The 22,020-nt window shown below is 37.2% G+C and overlaps 1 protein-coding gene and 2 long non-coding RNA genes across 3 annotated transcripts in view; 1 reads left to right on the plus strand and 2 right to left on the minus strand.

Moving 5' to 3' along the window:
* LOC107989708 (uncharacterized) overlaps positions 1-831 on the minus strand; it is a 60,247-nt gene extending 59,416 nt beyond the window's left edge. Inside the window, exon 1 of the long non-coding RNA XR_003051941.1 lies at positions 623-831. This is a non-coding gene — a long non-coding RNA (uncharacterized LOC107989708). The remainder of the gene's footprint in view (positions 1-622) is intronic.
* Positions 832-3,405: 2,574 nt separating this feature from the next.
* aga (aspartylglucosaminidase) lies at positions 3,406-21,870 on the plus strand. Its single transcript, XM_008326607.3, has 9 exons — positions 3,406-3,762; positions 7,647-7,800; positions 10,218-10,330; positions 13,479-13,591; positions 15,808-15,916; positions 16,896-16,971; positions 17,087-17,194; positions 18,772-18,905; positions 21,711-21,870. The coding sequence occupies exons 1-9, from the start codon at positions 3,642-3,644 to the stop codon at positions 21,809-21,811; spliced, it is 1,029 nt and encodes a 342-aa protein (XP_008324829.1). The 5' UTR covers positions 3,406-3,641; the 3' UTR covers positions 21,812-21,870.
* On the minus strand, positions 3,929-18,816 carry LOC112488155 (uncharacterized). Its single transcript, XR_003051943.1, has 3 exons — positions 18,354-18,816; positions 7,613-7,831; positions 3,929-6,847 (listed from the first exon to the last, which is right to left on the minus strand). It is a non-coding gene; the product is annotated as an uncharacterized LOC112488155 (long non-coding RNA).
* Positions 21,871-22,020: the final 150 nt, after the last annotated feature.

A 22,020-nucleotide genomic window follows, 5' to 3' on the forward strand; every position in this document is an offset into this window, starting at 1 on the left:
ATAGCGTCACATGGATGACCCACGGGTGTTTTTACAGTAGCAAATAAATACCCATAAGCACAGCAACCAGATTTAGTCCCAGGACTGTCTGTTAACAACTGAAAAACACAATTGTGTGAATATACTTTAATTACATACACACAATTAATTACTGAGTTATTTTGGAAGGCAGTCATTTTGAATGAAAAAACAAAAAACAAAAAAAAAACAGAGCTTTGTAGTCGTCTCTTTAATTATGATAGCTGCAGCGTTATCAGCTGGAAGACTAATTACACAGATACATGTGAAGGTCAACTTTCTGGAGCAGCTTCCATTCGTGAGCCAGTCATTATTGTAATTATCATTGTTGTAATTTACCTAGAGTGATACAGTACTGGAGCGGGAGACCACCTTATCTTATTCTGTCTCAATATTGTGTTCACAGGTGACCAGGGTATTTTTTAATCACCTGAGTTCTTTTCTTTTGTCTTTCTGCAAATCAAACCCAGGGGGATAATTATATTATGTGTCTAAAGGGGAAAATAATTATCTTGCTTTATTTATTTGTATTTTTCATAACAGATTGAATCCGGTTAAGTAATAATTTGGTTTCGTTTTAGGAAGATTGCAATGAGTCACTTACCTGCAGAAACAGACCCTGGTGTCTTTACAGCTCTCGTTGTGTGAAAACTCAGATCAGGAAGAGCCCAAGGATTCTTTACTATCTGAAGGACAGAAAATTAAAAAAAATATATCACAAATAAAGGCATGAATGTAGACTGTATACTGCATGTAAACTGGTTTTATTTAAATCCCCCATCCATCCATACATCTATCCATCCATCCATACATCCATCCATCTATCTTCATATGTTCTTCATTAAATCCCAGTCCCCACTGGCCATTAGTGATACTGCATACACCATGTCTTCTCTTTTATCTTTAATAAAACGATTCGGGAAATAAAGTTCACACTTTTCAGACATTCAAAAGGGTTTACCAAAAATAGAAACAAAATACATATGTTTTTTAAATAAAAAAGCGAGGATGCGTAGCATGCAATGAGTGAACAATGACATTTGTTATACACTGTAGCACCCTTCCTTTTTTCATGCCTGAATTGAAATAAATGAATGAATCTTCTCCAGGCTAAAATGTCATTTGAAAAAGAGCAATACTCAGTAACTAAAGGTTTGGTTTCTTGTAAAGTAATACAGGAAATGGAATATGTCCCCTCTGCGGTGCGCAGAACAGAGAAATATGGCCAAGATGTACCGTGATTGATTTCTCTATATTCTCCAAAAGGATCAGATAAATACACAACAAGTAAAAGTTTTCTGTGTGTGTGTACAGCGTCACACAATATCAGTTTAAAAGCTGTGAAAAGTTTGTTTGTCAACTTACCTAACTTACATCATGTCACAAAAACATAAAGAAATTACAAATATAAAAATGTAATTTAATAACAAATAAATAAATGTAATTGCTTGATTCGTTACAATTTATCACATTGCGCTTTATGTAATTACACACAGAAATGTCTAAGTGCTGAGTTTTGCCTTGGTACCTATACAGAAAATATTGCTAAACTTTAACTTTTAGACATCCTCTAACAGGCCGTGGTGCACTAGGTGCTACTTAAGCCAAATTAGATTTCTTGGGCTGCTTACCCTGTTTAGAAGTAGTAAATAATGAAAATTGAAAACAAGTAGGCTTTAGTATATTGGTAAGTCTGAGCAGTTTCTCCACGTTCATAGTACACCTCACTCAACATATTACTACATGCTGAGTTTTGGATTTACCAGAAGGTGTCTGTAAATGTAGAGCTGGATGAAGAAATGTGTTTCCTAACCCAGAAGACTTAATAGAGTTGGATCCTTTTATTTTAAAACAAACAGGAACAAAGCGCAGGCTCGACAGAGGAATGAACATAGTCTAACCTTGAGACGTGGACACCAACAGGATGCCCTCTCTTACATTATTCATATAAAAATACAATTTTCACTTATATTTTATTCATTGGAATTCTTTTTTTTTCTCTTCTTAAATAACAGGACGTCCTAGTGTGATTTCTGAGGGACAGAAAATGGGAAACAGAACAGGAGTGTTATTACTTTCACCCCAGTTATTGATCAAAATTAGAGGAATGCAACTAATAGAGGAGCTTTTTAATAATAACTCCATCGATCAATGTTGTCCTCTTAAGTCGTTTCAAGTAGCCCTTCACGACAATCCCAGAGGACATACCAAAGTTGGTGCGGGTGAAACAATGGCTTCCAAAACAACACTCTATGACTGTAGGAACCCGCAGGACTGCGTGTGTTCGCTCACTGAGATGTGCTCTAAAATGGGTAGGAGTTGCTGAGTTGTAAAAAATAAACTTACCACTGCTTTCTGACAGACAGTGTTGTGACATTATGACCTCTAATATTTTGTTGCGATGTGTCAGTCAATATATTGATGTTTTCGCAGGATGGACAGTACATGGAAGCTGAAGACAGTAGGCCAGTATGTGGAGTTGTTTGCACTACATTAAAGGTTGTATTCATTGTGTGCAAAGAAGATAAAGAAAAGTCAAAAGGTTAATGTCAAAAGTGTCAAAGTCTGTTGAAAAACATGACGTTTCTGAGCTTTGGAAAAAAAAATTAAAGACAATTTACTAAGGTTTACAAGAGTGGGAGCTGCAATCAAAATGGTTTGATCACCTCCAATCTTTTCACTTTTTTTGTTTTTGAAAACCAAGAGTTGCTGATCGGCAGATCGAAAATACAAAGCTCAATCAAGGTAGAGAGGAAGAAGTGTAAATGTGTCTATTAGATTAACCTTGAATCAACACTGTGGCACACAGGGAACCAAAGGAGACAGAGAATTAGAGAATGCCTCCTATTCTGTGATCGAGCAGCATCATTCCTGACAAACTTGTGTTACTAATTAATCTAAACAGCAACGACCCACACCCGCGAATTTTAGATTGGATATCGATATTGAGGTTCGGCTGGTATTTAACTGTCAATATTTTGATTACCGTTTCATTAGATAGAATTTAGTTTATTTGGGTGAAAATATACCAGGTCAGTGGCAGTAGTTCACCTTTAATGGGTAAAGAACCTTAGTCAAAGTCCAAGGAAGTGGCTCATTGGGGATGTACTAGTTAGTTAAAGTTTATAACTATTTTTGAGGAAACTTGACAATCTCATGCAAAACAATGGACTATCTTATAAAGAAATTCGTATTTCTTTTTATAAAAATTAACGTCGTACATCTAAACTTAAATAAATGAAAAACGTAATTCTAGGTGTCTAATAGCACCATCTACAGGGAAAGGTTGGAGCTTGTTAAGAAAATTTTAAAATAAATATTAATTTTCCCTTCAACGTGTCCTCCAAATAATTCCGGTTACTGTCCCTTTAAATGAAGACACGCTCCCTTTAACACGTGACACAACAAGGAAGTAGAAGGCATTATTGAAACGGTCCATCTCTGCAAACTGCGGACATAAACAGTGAAACGTGTAGAAACTGAACGATCGAAGACCGTGAATTTTAGAGTGCATTTACCTGTTCTGTCTGAAGGTTGTTGGATTGAGATCCTGCGCTGATAGAGGCAATTATTTTTGTAGAAATAGCCGTTCTTTGCATTAGAGCACTGTTAGAAACCCAGCGATGACAGTAAAACTGTTTGCACCGGTCCTCCTTTGCACTTTAATGTTCCTGCTCCCAACTTCTCCTGCGACTCTTCCGCTGGTCATCAACACGTGGCCTTTTATAAACGCGTCAGCTGTGGGTAAGAGAAGAGCAATTTATTTAGAGTATTTTTTCTCACACTTTAACCTGTCAGAGTGAGTGTTCCTTAAGGTGGCACTGGGTCAAACCAACCAAACAGAAACAGTTCATTGTCTTTGTATTGTGGCCCCAAAGTTTTTACTTTTATTCCTGTCATTCCTGTTTTGTTTTTTTTGTTTGCTTGACATTTACATTACTGGGATACTGTCTCATAAAAATGTCACATTATAACTGACATAAACCACGAATAATGCAATAAAGCAGTTTAAACACTTTTTATTGTAATGTCAAGAGTGACAATCAGCCTACAGGCTGTAAAACAGGTCTTATTATGACCGCAGTAAAAATTGATTTACTTAAAAGTTATTCCAAGGGAGACATTTTTGTAAAACATTATTGCATTGTGCAAGATCAGCATTACTAGACTGTATCTGTTTCAAGGGTTTAGGAGTTAGGGAAACATTGACACAATTAATTAAATTCCTTGAGACTTTTATTTTGGGTGAGAAGAATCCAAATTGGACATTTTTTACATTGTAAAACTTTTTCAAGGTAGTTTCTGCACTTAGAAGTTAAAATATGAAATAACTTTCTAAAATGTTTTAACTTGAATATGAATGCAAACTGTCCCTGTTAAAGCAGGAATACATAAAAAAATACTGATAAAAGATAAAGGTGCTGAGAAGTATGAAGTAAAAGTATTTGAAGGTTTAAACCATTCGGTCAGTAAAGACCAGTAAAGTAGTTATCATTCTCTGTTAGACATCTTCTCAAGTTGTAAAAACCCTGAAAATGTAGAATAACCTGCAGAAGTGTCAATAAAATTGAGCTGTCGTTGGGGACAAATATAGGAGGATTGTGTTGACCTTCGGCTCTGTTGACTGTCTTGTCTTTTACAGAAATTGTCCAATTAATATTTTGTAAAATTCTCCAGCAGCACAATGACTTTACATGATGTGTGCAGGTAACAACAAAAGAAAACCTAAAAATGCATGTTCTTGTTGTTAGTAGTAAAACACATTTTGATCAATTTAAATGTAAAACCTCAATATTTAGAATTCTGCTATATTTATTAACTCCAGTTAAAGAATAACATCATGTTGGCTCAAGTTAATTAAATAAATTAAGAATAACTCACTGAATATGCCACTGTTTTATGGCTGCAGCTGCTTCAACACGACTAACATTGACCCATTGCTCTCAGGTTACTCTCTCTCTCTTTCCCCATTGAAAATGTCCAAGTGAACCAACATTATAAAAAGATACTACAGCTTATGACATTTGTTTATTAGTGACGTGATTATCCGACAAGTCCTAAGTAGGGATCTACTGGAGAAAAGAGCGGCCGAAGTCCCTAAAAAAAACTACAGCATGGCTCTACACTGATCTTCAAAAATCTGCATTTGCTTGAGTAACATGCAATGTCTTGTATATTTAAACGGAAATGCATGTACTGTGTACACACAATGTGGCACTGATGGGAACATTTGCAAGCACGTAATATGGACCTGCTCTCATCAATGTTGATTTGTTTGGCTCGGTTTCATTAGTATTCCTGCATGTCCGGGGCCTAAAAAAATGTGATTTGGTTTTGGGAAAATATTGTCACTGTTCCAAGTTAATAGAATCATTTCTAATGAAAATAACAGTCAGTCTGACAAATACATTCCAAGAAATGCATCAGGCGAGCAGAGTCTGGGAGTTTGTCTGTGTGTGTGTGGCTATGAATAATTGAGAGAAAACTCAGAAAAGGCAAGGATTTAGCCTTTTATATACTGTATATATGCATATGTACACATACGGTATATGTATATATAGATAAAAAATGCATGTAGACATAGTGTACATACATCCCTAACATACATATACTGTATATATGTATGTATATATATATATGTATGTATGCATGCATGAATACATTGTATATGTATTTATTTATAAAGATTTTTTTTTCTCCTGCACTCAAGATTCCAGCGCAGCTTAACCGTAAGCCCATCAAGTCTCAAATGCCGATAGAAAATTGGCAGGAACCTCTCAGCTCATAACTGCCACCGCCAGCTCTGCCCTCTCTCCATTTGATTCCCTTCAGGGCGACACATTGGACTTGTTGAAATTGAAACTGAAAATATTTCAGCTTTGCAGCCAAGTGGTTTTTCTACAAGGTGCATAACTCAAAAAACACACTTGAGGGACGGAAATATGGGTACGAACCATGTTTCCCGAAGATCTCAAAGGCTATAGATCAAACCTGTTAGTGATTTACGTGAGTTTAAAGATTGGGAAGATGGATGTCCTTTAATTTATCAGATGGCTGTCACATCTTTTTACCTAAGGCATCTGTGAAAATGAAAAATACACCCAGCTGTCTGTTCTGCAGGTGGATTTAGTGGCCGCATGCTGATCTACCCTTCCACTCAGCTGCTGCTTTTCTTTTTTTTTTTTAAATAAGGAGCACTGTACTGTGGAGTTTAGCTTAGAAAATAACACATGCAGAGAAAAGAGTGTTTACCAATGACTGTGGAATTTCAAATGGGGAATCTTCACTGATAAGAACAGGATTTTCTGGCAGCATCCCGCTGAACAAAGCAGTGGTCAGATGATTTAGTGGCAATCTGGTGACAGTGATAGCAGTTGGTATTCTGATCCCCCATGGGCAGTTGGGGGATCAGCAGAGATCAATGACCAAATGCTTGTTGGCTCCCACTCACTATTAGAAATTCACCAAAGTGGACATTTCATAAAACATGTGAAATTATTAATAGCCAAGTACAAAATCACTGCTTTTAGCAAGTTATACAATATAAAAAGTTATAAAATAAAACAGGTGAAGATTGAAACTTGTTGTAGAAACATTACCAAACACTGTTGGCTGCATGACACCACCATTTAATATCCAGTTCAGAGAGAGTTCTTCTGGATGAAGTTCCCATGTTCTTCCCATGTGTGCATGGGTTCCTTTACATTTTTTATTTTATTTCCCAACCTCAACACTTGAAGCACACATAGGCAACATAAGACCTATGTCTTATAAGACGGGGTTGGATCTGCCCCCCCTCAGGGTACTTCCATCTTGCCACCAGCATCCTCTAGGAAAACAAAATGACAGCAAAGGGTTAATAAAAGGCTGAATGTGAAACTAAGGCAGCGCAGACACATTCTCAGCCATTGGCACAAAATCATTTGAGCCGGTCTCTGTTACTGCAGATGTAAGATAGCTGAAGAGCCAACAGTAGATCAGTGCCTGATCTTGACTTTAATTTAACAGGCTGCACTCAGTTTTGATGCAGCTCCAGAATTTGCAGACCGAGTGCCCAGTTTGTCAAATATAGTTCACACTGGATGTGTCTGCAGTTTGGTTTACAGCAGTACAATAATGGTATGGAAAATCTTTCACACAACTGGTAAATCCATTCAGAAGAGAATGGGTTATTTTGGAGAGTCTTCACTTCCTTTTCAATATTAAGTTTTCTGGACAACAGTTGTTGTCAAATGTGTTTATGCATTAGGTGCCTTTTTCAGACAGAGACATAAGGTTCTGATGATAACCTATGCTGACTAAAGTGCTCTTACCATGCACAGTAGAGCAGAGGTGTAATAACAACGGGTAAAGTTCAGGTGTTCACTTGAACACATAGCTTTTTTAATAGCTGTGATAAACACTTAAAGTACCTAAAAGTACAGGTTCTGTCATTATGTAAAGTCAACATAATGGTAGATGTGCTACACTGTAGACTTTTGTGCACTCTGGAATCAAACCCACAACCCTGTGGTTTAAAGGTGACAGCTCTGTCCAGCCTCAAGAACAAACAGACTCTTCTGCGCATGAAATAAAACACAACATTTGACTCAACTTTTTTTTCCTCCCGTCCTTTTGTCCTCATGTAGCCTGGCAAGTCCTGCAGTCCGGTGGATCAGTGTTGGATGCCGTGGAGCAGGGATGCACCCGCTGTGAAGCTGAGCAGTGTGACGGCAGTGTGGGCTACGGAGGCAGCCCAGATGAGAAAGGAGAAACCACGCTGGATGCCATGATCATGAACGGGTAAATACGCCTTTCACAAAATGCACCTTTACTGTAGATAAAGACAAAGAAGCAAAAAAGTTCAACAATAAAGACAGAAAAACAAAGTTTAAAAAAAAAAGCAGGGAATTTCAAATATAAATGTCACATCTTATACAATTCCTAAATGACCTTTGTGTAATTAAATGACAAAGAAAATCTCACTTCACTGAGGGAACGACAATCGGTTCAGCGTCTATCTATGCATCTTTAACATTTCCGGGATTAACTGGTTGACCTTTGTAGTGAGCTCTTTTTTAATAAAGTGCTAATTAAAAGTCTCATTAGGATCTGAAGACTTTGGAATTACAGAGGCCGTTAACACAACACAACACAACATTTATACACACGCAGACATATTTTTGCGTCATTTCAAATATCAGCTGACAGTGGAAACAAAGTGTTATTACTCTGTAAGATGCTTCCTTCTGCATCTTGCAGGGAAATTGACTTTTGTGGTTGTATAGACTATGAATATGTCATATAGAGGATCGGTCTCTCCCCCTCCTCACACTGTACTCTGTATAAGGGATGGGAGTTGTGGGGCATAATGAACACAGTATGGAATATTGGAGACAGTTCGTCACAACAGATGTGCATTTCCATGAAATCCGATAACAGATTCCTGGGAAGATATTGCTCCGTCTGACTTGACTGTACTGCACGGTCGACGTTTTACAACAGACGGGTCAGACGTCAAGGACGGGTTTGATGCAGCATTTAACTGCCCTAACAGAGGCAGGCATAGCAGGGGTTAAGAAATCAATATATATATATATATATATATATATATATATATATATATACTGTATATATTCATTTATTTCAAAATTTTTAATTTTTCCTAGCATTGATCTTTGTGTTGGATTTCCAGGGTAGTCGCAGAAATTTTTTTTCAAGGACGTCGTAAACTGAGGACCTTCTGTATTTAAAGCATTTAAATAATCTAATTAAACAATCTGTCACTTTCTTATTGGCCAGGCTCTCGACAGTACTTCTACTTTTAATTTACAAAATGCAGACATGAGTATTTTTAATAATTTTGGGCTCACAGTATGAAACCTTTTTAATCATATTTTCCTGACGCTACAACAACAACATGCAGAGCAGTATTCAACCTTAAACCTTTAACCTAGAATTTAGGACGTTTGCGGGCCAGGAAGTTGGAGACACCTGCTGTAGTCCAACAAAACAACTGCACAATTTCATCCAATTTACTCCAACATCCCTGCCAAGCACACACACAGTTTGTTAAAACTTTCTAAAATGATGCTCAATTTTTGATTCTTGACTGCAGGGGAGGGAGAAAGGAATGACTCAACCCTGAAGCAATTGTGGAGGCTTTAGTTCATCGTGATGGATTAATGCTTCAGATTAGAAACATGAATCAATATAAAACAATCCTGTGGCCTCGTCACGACGACCTGCAGCTTCAGAAACAAGATAACAAGTATGATTTAAAAGCAGTCTGACACAGACAAAAGAAACACGAGAGATGTTTCACTTGAAGGTCATAAGGCGCAGAATAATTACAGAGCGTTTCTATGTCTTTGCGTCCTACCTAAAGCGTCTTATTGTGTCTGTAAGCTAAGCTAATGATTAAATCTTGCTCATAACAATGACCTGAGTGACATCTTATGAGTTTGATTCATTAGACTAATTAGTTTGTCACCATCACAGGCTGGATGTCTAGAAAGTTTACTTGAAGAATTAATGGCTACATATAGTGCATCAGTGTTCACAGCTAATTGTTTACTAAGTGTCGAAGACTGATGAGTAATTTGTACAAATACAGGGCATCGTCTACTTCCACATACTTTTAAACTATAAATTAAAATAACTAGTAGATGTTTTTTTATATTTTGTTTTTATTTTTGCATAAAAAAATCAGCCTAATTGTTTCGTTTTTTTTTTTTTAAACTTTAGGTATTTTATATTTTGTCAGTATTGTAGTATTTCCCTACTGTACAGCTTAGCTCAGCTATCCTTTAGTCTATTCGTAGCTATTTTGGGTTACTTTTTAGCTAAATCCTCAGCTAAGCTTGAACAGTTTCTGGTCCTCGTGCCAAATAAAAAGACGTTTGCTTTTTTTCTCCTAATTATTACTCGGCTGGATTTATTTATCAGTAATGGCCACAGTTTCTGAGATGACCTGCTGTCAAAACCTGAACCACCGTCACCTCCTTTTTTTTGTTTTTGTTTAATTATTTAAATGTACATAGAGCTACTTTATTTGTTAGTTGTCTGTTCAAGGTAAAGGAAGCTTTGATTGGATAAAGGTTGACGTAGCTGCTGGAGCCGATGTTGTTGTTTTTCTGTCCAAAAAATATTGTTGTGGACATAAACTCGGCAGCAGCTGCTGCAGGAATGTGTAATCTCAGTGTCTTTTCTGTGGACAGGGACACACTGGAGGTGGGTGCAGTCGCGGACCTGAGGAGAATCAAAAACGCCATTGGAGTAGCGAGGGCCGTGATGGAGCGAACGGATCACACGCTGCTGGTGGGAGAGTCAGGTACATATAGATTTACGAACGCAGGGAGGATTTTCAACGTGGCAGGAAACACAGTCTCCGCGCACCGAAAGTATATGCAAGTATCTGTTATCCAAGAACTTTGGAGCCTCTGTATAGAAAGAGCAATAATGTTATCATCATCAAGCAGCTGTCACATAAGGACCAAAGCCTTTAAGACAACCCCATGATGTGTGTGTTTTTATTTTCCAGCACTTGAACGAGCTTGAATACCCAGATCACCCGCTTAAGTACTTACTGATGAATGCCTGCGTCACAGTACAGGATACTGTCCTAGGCATAAATAGAAAGTACGTGTAAGAGCCAAGAGCCAGAGAAGAGAATGTACAGTTTATACTCGCAGCACATGTTCATACATCTAACCTGTAAGCACTTCGATTGTTCTCCTGAGACTCCTGTAAGAATTGTGTTGTTTAAGTTACAATAAGGTAAGATTCTGAAAACAATAGTACTAAATTACAAAACAAAAAGAAAATCTAATCTATTTAACTATGAGCAACATTTCTAGATGAATGCATATTTTTTGGTCTCAGTCTTAACTTTATTCTCGAATGTTCTATAAAACTGTAAACTATAAGAACTAGTTGGTTATTAATTTAATAATATACGTCCTCTAGAGGACGGAGTGAACATCTTTGTCCTCACTGTGTAGTTCCAAATTTTAAGTGGTGACTTTTTGACTCTGGAAAAAAAAACATATAGGTCTGAATGATCTAAAGGAAATGCGAATGCTTTATGTCAAAAAGAATTCGCTATCGAAAAAAAAAATTAAAGCAATAATAAACAAACAGAAAGAAAGGAGTAAAAGTTCTGGAACAAAGTTGCGAAAAGAGGATTAAGAAGGTGAAAGACCACGACCCTGAGCTACCATCTCATCTGTCAAACACAGTTCTCTTTTAGCTCAGGCATGTTTGGCTGCTAATGGAAAAGGTATTTTTTGTGATAGTTCCACTGTTGATGGGGGAAGCAGGGTTGAATGCAGAGGTGTACAAGAGCATTGTGTGAGCTCCAAATCGACCAAACACATGAAAAAAAATCATTGACATGACATTTCATCACTCACTTCTAAAGATAGCAACCAAAGAGCTTTTAGAGGTAAAAGGTGGAGCATAAAGTTTGTGAAAACCAAAAGCACTAAAGGCAGAAAGTCACCAAAACAAGTAGGAGCTGCAGCAGGTTGCATTAAAACTCTGGGCCACCATCCCTGGGGCAGATACAAAGTGCCTGCTGGTGTCCTCTGGGTCAGGAACCCCAGATAGACATTGATTTAAAAAAAAAAAAAAAAAAGAGAAAATAAATCTTGTGATATTTTTTATGTTAGTAAAGTACATGTGTGTCGTTTTTTTCTTAAACCCTGGGAAATCCATTAAAAAGCAGCACTTTCTCTCCCCCACAGATCTTTCACATTGATTTTGAACTACTCCCATTACTTAACACTAAAATGCACTGCCCGTTATTTTTTCCAAATTGCTTGCCAAAGAATAAAACCAGTGCGAAGGCCCATGACATGTCTTGTCAACACAAAGGCGTCAACAACATGTGGCGTTAACACAGAGGGTCGTGCTGCTGTCACCAAGAAAAAAAAAACAAAAAACCTGTGGAGCTTCTGAGAGGTTTGTGAAGTTGCCGCAGATTCAGTGAATTTATAGATGTATTCTGACAAGAAAAACAAACTTCAAACACATACTGTGGTTTGAAGAAGAACATTTTCTTCACAGAAGAAGCGCTGCCTGATTAGTGTCAAAAAAGGGGAGATGAAAAATACATCCTAGGTCAGAATTAGCCAGGGATTTGAGTCTAAATGCTTCCTAAGTTCCTGAGATGGCCCCTAGGAGGTGTATGGTGTTGGTTCAGGCTTTCCTTTCAACTGCATATCCTTAAATATTGACATGCATTCATGTTTTTAACAGTATTGACTTGATAATAAAGTTTCATGATAACAAATTAATTACTAAGAAAGCAACTTTGCAGGGAAAAACAGTAAGCAACAAATAGTCAGGAATAATAGAGATAAAGGACTGGAAATCTAAATGACACAGGATTAGCTACATTTAATGAGGATTCCTGGGTAAGTCAACTTAAGGATACCTACCCAAAAATACATGGAATAAAGTAAAAATGAGCAGGACATCGTTTAAATATCTTTCTATAAATTAATGCAGAATTGATGGGAAACAATATTAAATAAAAAAGCCAAGTTAGTCATCTCAAGATTGATAATTATGTAATAACGAAAGGAACCAAAATACAGCAAGCAATGAATACAAGGATAGACAAAAGACAAAAAAACCCCAAACTTATATATGTATAACGAAGTCACAGCGTAGTAACTAGACATAGTACATTCTAGAACATTTACCACAAATGTAGCAGAATTGCTACAATGCGCATATACAGTAGCTAGCTGACTGACACATAACACCAACTTTGCTAAAGATGACCCAGGAACTAGCCTTAAAATAGCTACTCATTAAAAGTTCCCAGTCTGGAGCATGTGTCTTCTGTCACTCACCAGCTGATTGGACAGTTTTGTCTGGATGAAGGTACAGGGTTTATTTTAAAGGGAACATGATTGACCTGTCCATCAAAGGATCCTGTGTGGAACTCACTGCAAAGAGAAATTGATTTTTTACCATATAGATTCGGTACAGTTGAGGATGAACTGCACACGTCTGCTTGTGTTTTCCATATAAAATAATGGCAACAGACCCTACAAGTCGAACAGAGATGTAGCTACAGTACAGCCTGTCTAAATTACTTTACTTTGCCAGGAATGTAAGGCAAAATGTTTAAATCAACTCGAAGAGAGAGATGAGAATGACACCTCCAAAAAAAAGATGAAAAAATAAATAAATAAAGTGATTGCGTCAAAATCTAATATTTTGGCCCATATGTCAAAATGGCTCAAATGAATTGAATTCGTTGGACCAAATTGAACCATCACTCTGCCGAATGGTAAGGTCAGTGATGTTGAAAACAGTGGCAGAACAGGACTTGCTTTCCCACAGGAGATTAGATTGCTTTCAGTCCCTGTTCTTTGTTTGTGACCTTTTGTCCATCTTTTAACCCAAGGTCAGTGAGGAGTGGAGAGAACATCTATGTCCTGAAAACATTTCTTCTCTTCCCACAGCTTCTCTCTTTGCTGAAAACATGGGCTTCACTGCAGAGGACCTGACCACCAACAAATCCATGAATATATTCTCACAGTGGTTGAGTAACAACTGCCAACCCAATTACCGAAAGGTATGTATTTGTCAGTGTCCGTTGTGTACAATTCAGTGACCTGCTGTGTCGTCCAGCAAAACTCACCCCTTAAACTTTTCAGCAGCAGCTCAACACAGTATTACATTTTAACATAAGTTTTTACTTTAGAGATGTAGCAGCAAAACTAAAATACCTCAGTGAAATAAGGTTGAACAAAAAGTCACAATGTTATTAAAGGTGACCAGCCAGAAGTTTGAAGGGTCCAGAAGAATTACTTTGATTACTGGGCAATTATTTGTATTGTAAATTTGGTCTAGTTTGTTGTTGACTTCTGCTAAAGCTCTTTACTTTCGTAGTACAGTCTTTAAAAATAACATATGTTGTTCAATTTAATATATTTTTACCTATCATAATAGCCAAAGGAGTGAAAACCTCCAACAACAATTGCTAATCTTTAACACTGTTGAACAGTAAATACAGTTAGGTTTTGTTGAAGGCAGTTTTTGAAAGGTATGATTTAAACAATTCTCTTATTGTCTAAAAAGTTGCAGATTTCTGCTAAGGTCACAGAAGGGCAACTCTACCTGTTTTATTTATAACTAAAGAGACTGTTTTCAAGCTGTTTTTACCTTCGCCTTCATAAAGTGAACCGCTGCAGACTTGGTGATAAATTATTCACTGTTGCTCTTTCATGAAACAGACTAGTTGAGCCCAAATCTGGTTGACGGATGCCTTGACAAAAACACTGTGGGGAGGATAACCCTGAGACAGTTACAACAGGACACGCAAGAGGATCTTTGCTTTAGTTTGTCGAGTCAGGCTGTCAAACTTGATGCGTTTATCCAGTATATTTAATATTTTCCACAATCCGTTAACGTCGCTCTCATAGACAATCATTACACGTTATTATTTGTACAGACTGTAGGAGGCTAGTCAGACCAGCCTCACTGAGGGCAGGGCAGTAAATAAGTCTACAGCTGACCAGCTGACTGACAATTGTCAAAATGATCGTGAGGATTCTCGATCAAGTTTTGAAAGCAACACTAGACCATTCTACAAACCACTGCAAATATGCACAGTAATGACTGAAAATCACCAACTCCATGAATAAAATATGCATATTTGCATTTTTTGGTTTTATATTTCCATATAAATATTTTCATCATTGGGAATAGTCACATATAAAAACAGATGTGAAACACATACATCTACCGGCAGATTTACATTACGATCAATTATAATCACTAGTACTGCAATACTACACACTGCTGATAGACACTGATTAATGAGAAAAATGTAAGTTCTGTCATCCTCTAGTCTGGATTTTAGGATTTGACTTCCTACTTTTTTTACATTTTACTTCAAAAGAAGCTGAAGATGCTGAATAAACCATTCACACCTGCGTGCGGTTTGACAAGTTGGATTCAGGCCATGACGAGAGATGCCTCGAGGCGGAGAGATAAAATGAGCATTTTGTCCAACTACATTGGACTCTCCATATTCACATCTGCTGCTTTGTGCTGACCCTTAATCAAAGTCAAGTCAGAAGAAATATACAGTGTGCTGTCTGTGTCTGGATAATAAAGAAAGTCTTTTATGGCCAACTAAAGAACACACTTTCAGCAGTAGGAGGAATTTGAATGGGGATGTTTTTGATAGAATAATTGAGCATGTCAGTGGGCAGATGTTATAGGACATTTCAAATCAAAAGACTGCAGACAGCAAGTACAAGGTCTTTAAACCCTCCCTACATGTGACTGGAACCGTTGTGACCACGAGCCAACTACTAGACCTTGACCATGGGATGGTGCCCTGAATCTAGTAGAGGTCGGGCCCAGAAAACCCTTCTTTAGTCAACACTATGTAAGAAAGTAAAGCTAATCGCATTTAGTTGAACAGCAGTTACAAAACTTCAGACCTAAACCCGTAAACAATGACAAATGTCAACCCAAAATGTTTAAACTGTGATATATGGTTGTTAAATTAAAAAAAAAAGTTAAAGTGAAATGAATAGACAGATATCATTGTGTTTCCACGGAAACCCACCATGTCGCCTTGTTTTCTATTAGAATCATTGTCTGATGAGACTGGAATCATTTAAGCATTTAAGGCAATCCACGGCAGCTGATTGTGAAAGTAAACTATTACTATATTACTAAACTAAACTATATTTTTTCCTTTTTTTGCCTCGCAACATTTTAAGCCCAGGATCATATCATTAGAGACAGTAATAATGTTTTCTTTGCTGTTCAAAGAATGTATTTCCAGATCCTTCCAAGTTCTGTGGGCCCTACAAGCCCACGGCGGTGGTGAATGAGAAGAGGAGGGCACAGAGCACTGATATCCTCTCCCATGACACCATCGGTGGGTATCATCAGTTAACAATGAAATCCAGAAAGTCACCTTTCCTGGGGCGCATTAGAAGTTTAGTAATTAAGAGAGAAGCGGCGATGACAGTGACGAGGAAGAGAACAGACGGCAACCTGCCCATAAGGAACAATTTGGAGGCTTTGACATTGTCTGTTTGTTAAAGGGAGAGTTTAACTACCTGACCTGCATGCACCGATTACCTACTTACTACAACGGGGGCACTATTGTTCTATAACCGAACCATCTTTAAAATTCAATGCTTCTCCACATCAAATTAAAAAATGTCTGTTAACATTTGAGAGAATTTTAACTTATTTTTTAAGAATGATTATTTTTTTTATTATTTTTTAACAATAATCAATAAATCCATTGATCGCATGATAAATAGAAATGATGATAATTCCGCTGTCCTTGATAAATTGCTATGTCCATGCCTGTGTTTTCCTCGTTGTTCGAAAGTGGTGGCAACACAACAAACTTTCATTTTCGCCTAAAACATAACCACCAGACACTGTTTTCACAGCTGGGGAAAAATACTACACCTCGAGATGCAGAGCTTTCGTCCAGACCGTCAACACTAACTAAGGCATAACAGTAACAGTAACAGTAAAAAATAGTGTGTGTCTCACCATAAGTGTGGTTGGCTTTATTATTTATTACGGGCGTTCAGGTACCATCAGAGATGTGAGAATCTGAAAAATACTCATGAGAAATAAAATGTATTGGATTTGAAAGGCATTATTATGATATATTAACATACTGACAATATTATCATTTATCTGCAATAATTTGTGGGACAGTATATCGTCAGAGGCCTAAACTGTATCACTTTTTAACCATGGAGCTCAACTATGTGTTTGTAGCACCCCCTTGCAGTCAGAGAAAGACTCGTGAAACTGTTGTTCAGATTTTAGCTATGACCTCACTTCCTCGATGCCTAAGGTTTATCACTATTTTCCTAATTTTGCCATAGGGATGATCGCTATTGATCAGCACGGCCACGTCGCTGCTGGTACATCAACCAATGGAATGACGCACAAGGTCCCAGGGTATGAAGATTAAGGGGTTACTGCGTCATAGACTTGTGTATTTTCAATTTTAGATTTTTGGGAATTATTTGTGGCTCAGGTCTTTGTCTGAACACTTTGATTTCCTTTCTTTCAGTCGTGTCGGAGACTCTCCTATCCCTGGATCAGGGGCTTATGCTGACAGCACAGTTGGTGCTGCTGCAGCCACTGGAGATGGAGATATAATGATGCGTTTCCTCCCAAGGTACCCAATCTACTTCAACCTAAAACCGTAGAAAATCTGCACTCAAAAGTCTATTATAGATGTTTTTCAACCTTTTATGCTGGTCAGATCCACTGCGTGGACTTTAAATTGCTCACAACCATCAAATGTGATATTTAAAACAGGAAAGTGCGAAAACATTTTTTAATGAATTTTTGACAGAAAATGTTCCTTTTTTAATATGAAAGTGCTTTATTTATTTATTTTTTATGTTGAAAAGAATGTCAGAAAATGTGTTCCATTGTGTCTCAGGTTTTCTTACTGCAAATCCGAATGTAGAAGAAAAGTTTAAATTCCATCTTGTATTATGATGGAATGTCTGAAATATAAAAATCCTTGGCTACAAAGAAAAAACATTTAGGAAAAAAAGGTTAATAGAGAGGCTACCAAAAAAAAAAACAACAAACTGAATTTGTGTTTATACTTCTTACACACTTAGGGTGAATTTCGACTCATTTTGGACCAAGGTTACGTTCTTCCAAAAGAACTGAATAACTGTCAGTAGCCAGAGTCAAGGCTACTAAAGTCTTCTCTGTATCAGAATCAGTGACGTATTTTAAATACGTATATTTACTATGAATATTTATAAAAATAATACATAATATTGTGTTCTCATCCATTTTTATTCAATCCTGTTTAACCCATCATCTGTTGCCAAGGTGAAATAAATCTGCCTGAAGTCTAAAAGTAAATGGTAATGATGTTGTTTCTCTAACCAATCAGATCACAGTTAGCAACACTTCTAGCAGGCGTGCAGTTACGTTGGCAAGTTGAGTCATTTGATTGGATGGTCAAAGACCACAGTCTCGAATCTAGCAAACTGCTTCTATCATCTTCAACAACAAAAATTATTTAATTATATACTTTTTTTCCTCAAAGTATTGACTTTTGGACATTTCAAAGTGCCAATATCTACTGTGAGCTCTGGGCTGCATGAGCAACACTAGTCTTATAAAACCAGAAATGGTCTGGGTTGCCCCCAAACTGTCATTTGTACAGTACATCCCACAAGAGGTAAGAATTCTCCAAAGCTGCTGTTTGTATTCAGGTGCGAGGATATGGCAGATTTTTTTTTTTTTAGCTTTATTTATCCTGCGGTACTTTGTTGAACACACATACAGTTCTTTTAAATTTCACTCACTTTCACATTCACAGCAACACCTGAGGGATGTCGGAATCAGTCATGGCTCCCGAGTCACTTTCCTGGAACAATCGGGGTTTGTTAGTTCATGCAGACTCTGGGAATGTGAGGTTGAAAAAGAGAGACTGGAGGTTATTTTAGAATCCCTGATCAGATACTGTAGGTGGCCAATACTGCACCAACTATTGCTCAGATTGTCTTTAATAAAACTTCAGAATAGTAATTGTATCAGGCTTTTTACATAAGGTTTAATCCCTTGTGTATCAACAACTGCAGTGTCACAAAGTCGTGCTGTGACATGAACTACACTTAGTCATTTTTGACAGAATCCAAATCTTGCCCTGTGATGTTCAGGATCACATCCTCACCATCATCCTCGTCACACTAACATCTCCCTCTTGTATAAACCTGCCAACAGTTACTTGGCTGTAGAACTGATGAGAAATGGCGCCGATCCCTCGTCAGCCTGCAAGACGGCAATTTCCAGAATCAAGAAGCATCACAAGGAGTTCTTTGGAGCCATCATCTGTGCTAACACGACAGGACATTATGGTGAGTGCTGAGTTTTCACAAAGACAACTCCACTGCTCCCCGTCCAACACCTGTCATCTTTAAGTGTATTTGTCTGACATCAGTCAATTTGTTGGCCTTTGTTTCATAATCATTAATGGTGGCACAAGGTGAGAAAACGCTGCCAAAATCACTGTCTGGAAATCGCCGTGGCGATGGGACAAGTTGAAACTGATAAGGCTGAATGATCATAAAAGCTAATAGCCAAACATGAAATATAAATATATAAATATGGAAAATATTTGTGCCTAGTACCTTATATATGTGTGTAGGTGCTTAAGGCAGTGGATTTACATTTAATAACAATGTAATAACCAGTGTTTGGTCCAAAATTAATTGAATGCTAAGTAACTCATCTTCAAGAATTGAACCTGAACAATTAAATGTTAAAATGAATACAACAAGGAATGCAGCTAACATAGCTTAAACTGAGTGAATGCTCATAGTTAGAATGAATTGATCTAAAAATCATTAGCACGTTGTGAACGATGCCAAAACACAAACAAGGGTGTTACCTTCACTAAAAGTGATTTAAGTTTCACATAAATAAAACTGCCCATAACTGGACCAAAGACAGCTAAAGTTGGCCAAAACAGCTGAACAAGTTTAAATGTGCTACACATAGAGGACTGTTTATGCTTAGAAAAATAGAAATGTGCATATACAGTATATTTGTATAGTATGGTATGCAATAGCTAAAAGTTAGCCAAATAGAAACTAAAGTCATATAGCCAAATCAGTCCTGGTTGAAAATTATAAGTCCTTGAATTTGACCAAAAACAAAGCACAAAACATATTTTTTGTTATTATCTATAATTCAATTGCTGCTGCTGTTCTCCTTCCTATTGGTTTTTAGAAAGAGAGGGGAATTAAATGAATAATTTATATGAAATCATTTTGGAACATTTTTAAAAACAAGCCCACTGTATTAAAGAGTACACTAACTGAACTTCCTCTTAAGGACATTCCATCCACTTAGTCTCCAGCTCTACCCTTTCCTACCCACTGATGTTTTAGTTCTCATGACAACAGCTGCAGCTAATGCAGCATCTGGTCTCCTGCCTTACCTCCATCAGAAACATCCTGAGGTAACCTTTTCAGTTTTTATCTACACTTAGTTGAAAAAATAATGAGATCAAGACATTAAAAGGATGCTGTTTGCAGAGTCGCACCAGGCTAAGTGTGAATGTGTTTAACAACAACTCACATTCGGCCTGACTTGACTCTTTAAAAGACACTGTTTATGGACTGAAGCACAGGTGATTCCAGCTCTAATGACTGTCATTATTACCACAGCTACTGACGCCAGTGTTTTCATTATCTGTTTACAGTCTAATCTAAACCAAGAGCATTAACAAACCAGGTTACCTCAATGGCTTTCATCAAGATTGTGTCAAGAACACACAGTGGTTAAAAACATGCCACAAACTCCAATTATAATCATCGACCTGTGTCATTTCAACAACCGCCTGGGGGTGAAGAAAAAAGGGCAGCACTGAACTGTACTTAGAGCAAATTAACTGTATAAAACATGACCCTTGTCAGTTGATGCTAATAGTAGAATACCTGAGATTTATGGCTGCAGTTGCCATTTCCCAGGGATTTTTTTTTTTTCAAATATCGCATAAATTTAGAGGTAAATTAGCTAAAGGTTAAGGTAAAATGGCGAAGGAACTTACTGTGAAGAGTCAACTACAGCTGGTCCTCGATTTCTGTTGGAGATCATGCAAAATGTCCCCTCCCCCCAAAAAAAAAAAACCAAATAAACAAAATGAAGCAAACATAGCACAATCCAATATATGATGTAACATCTGTGAATGTAAACAAAGCTGTTTTCTGCTTTTAGCGCATTTGACAACATATTGCTAACCACGAAACGCCAAAGGTCAAGGAGGTCGTAAACCAAGGACCTCCTGTAGTCCCTGACTACCTAATTTTAGTTACTCTGCAATCCAGTACCCTCTGGATACTCAGAGCTAGTGCTTTATTTTACTATTAGTATGCAAGCCAAAGAGTCCAGATGAACAGACTAGCTTCTTAATCAGGTGTTTTGGGTTTTTCTAAGTGACACAATGAGAGACGTAACACACGACAAGAGCTGTGTAAATTTACTGATAAGAAGACAGTGAGTGTAGTTAATGGTGTTTATGACCAGTGGATTGTTAACCACAGTTAACAACTCACACAGCTGCTCATAAAGATCTCCAACATCTGTTTAGCTCCAAGTGCATTTGACAACGTTTGAATCTGAGCAGCTTTGACTCCCAGATGTTCACAGGTGTTTCCGTCTGCAGCGGTTGATATACAGCTATAAATCTTCCTTGATAAGATCAAACTAGTTGATAGGGATATTATACTCATCTATATCATTGTCCACGTGTCACCTGTCCTGCGAAGATAGAAAATAAATATTAATTTAACTTTTTTTTACTTGGTAATGCATGTGATTTAAAATGTACCAAACTACAATACTTAAAACAATACATACTTTAGCATAAGTCAAATTACAGTTTTTATTAAGTACTTTGAAAAGTATGAGTAAACAAAAAAAATACAGTAACACGAGTAAATGTAATTAGCTACTTTCCACCCGTGGCAAACGAATGGTGCGTTAACTGTTGCACTTTTTAAACAGCTCATCAAGAACAGAATTCTTTTTGAAACCTATATCAAAATAAATAATGTTTGACAAATAAACAGCAGCTGCACACACCTCTTTTATTAGCTCCAGCTGTGGGAGTGTTTTAGTCCTCCGTGTCTTCACTGTTGTCTCTCTTCCCTCCTCAGGTGCAGCGTGTAACAAATTTTCCAAGATCTCTAAGTTCCACTTCATGGTTTCAAACTCCGAGTCCAACACACCGCTCATGAAATCTGTGGACTGCATCTGAACATGGCGTCTACGCTGCTCCACTTTGAATTTAATGAACATTCCTATCACTGCGTCTGAATGACAAGGTTCAGTTTGAAATGCTTTTGAATTTTCTACGGTTGTGGTTTTTGTTTTTTAAAAGTTGCATTGAATTTAAATCACATTTCCATTGAAATAAATATAATTTAATTGAATTTTACAATTTTTAAAAATATTAATTAGGCGAAT

This window comes from Cynoglossus semilaevis, chromosome 15, assembly GCF_000523025.1.
Source record: "Cynoglossus semilaevis isolate Cse_v1.0 chromosome 15, Cse_v1.0, whole genome shotgun sequence".
Lineage (NCBI taxonomy): Eukaryota > Metazoa > Chordata > Actinopteri > Pleuronectiformes > Cynoglossidae > Cynoglossus > Cynoglossus semilaevis.

What these genes read in the sequence shown, in the direction of transcription:
- aga (XM_008326607.3), top strand. Translation starts at nt 3,642, where the DNA reads ATGACAGTAAAACTGTTTGCACCGGTCCTCCTTTGCACTTTAATGTTC. An exon ending in GCCAACCCAATTACCGAAAG is followed by an intron (nt 13,592 to 15,807) that starts GTATGTATTTGT and finishes TGCTGTTCAAAG; the next exon opens with AATGTATTTCCAGATCCTTC. An exon ending in CCTCTCCCATGACACCATCG is followed by an intron (nt 15,917 to 16,895) that starts GTGGGTATCATC and finishes ATTTTGCCATAG; the next exon opens with GGATGATCGCTATTGATCAG.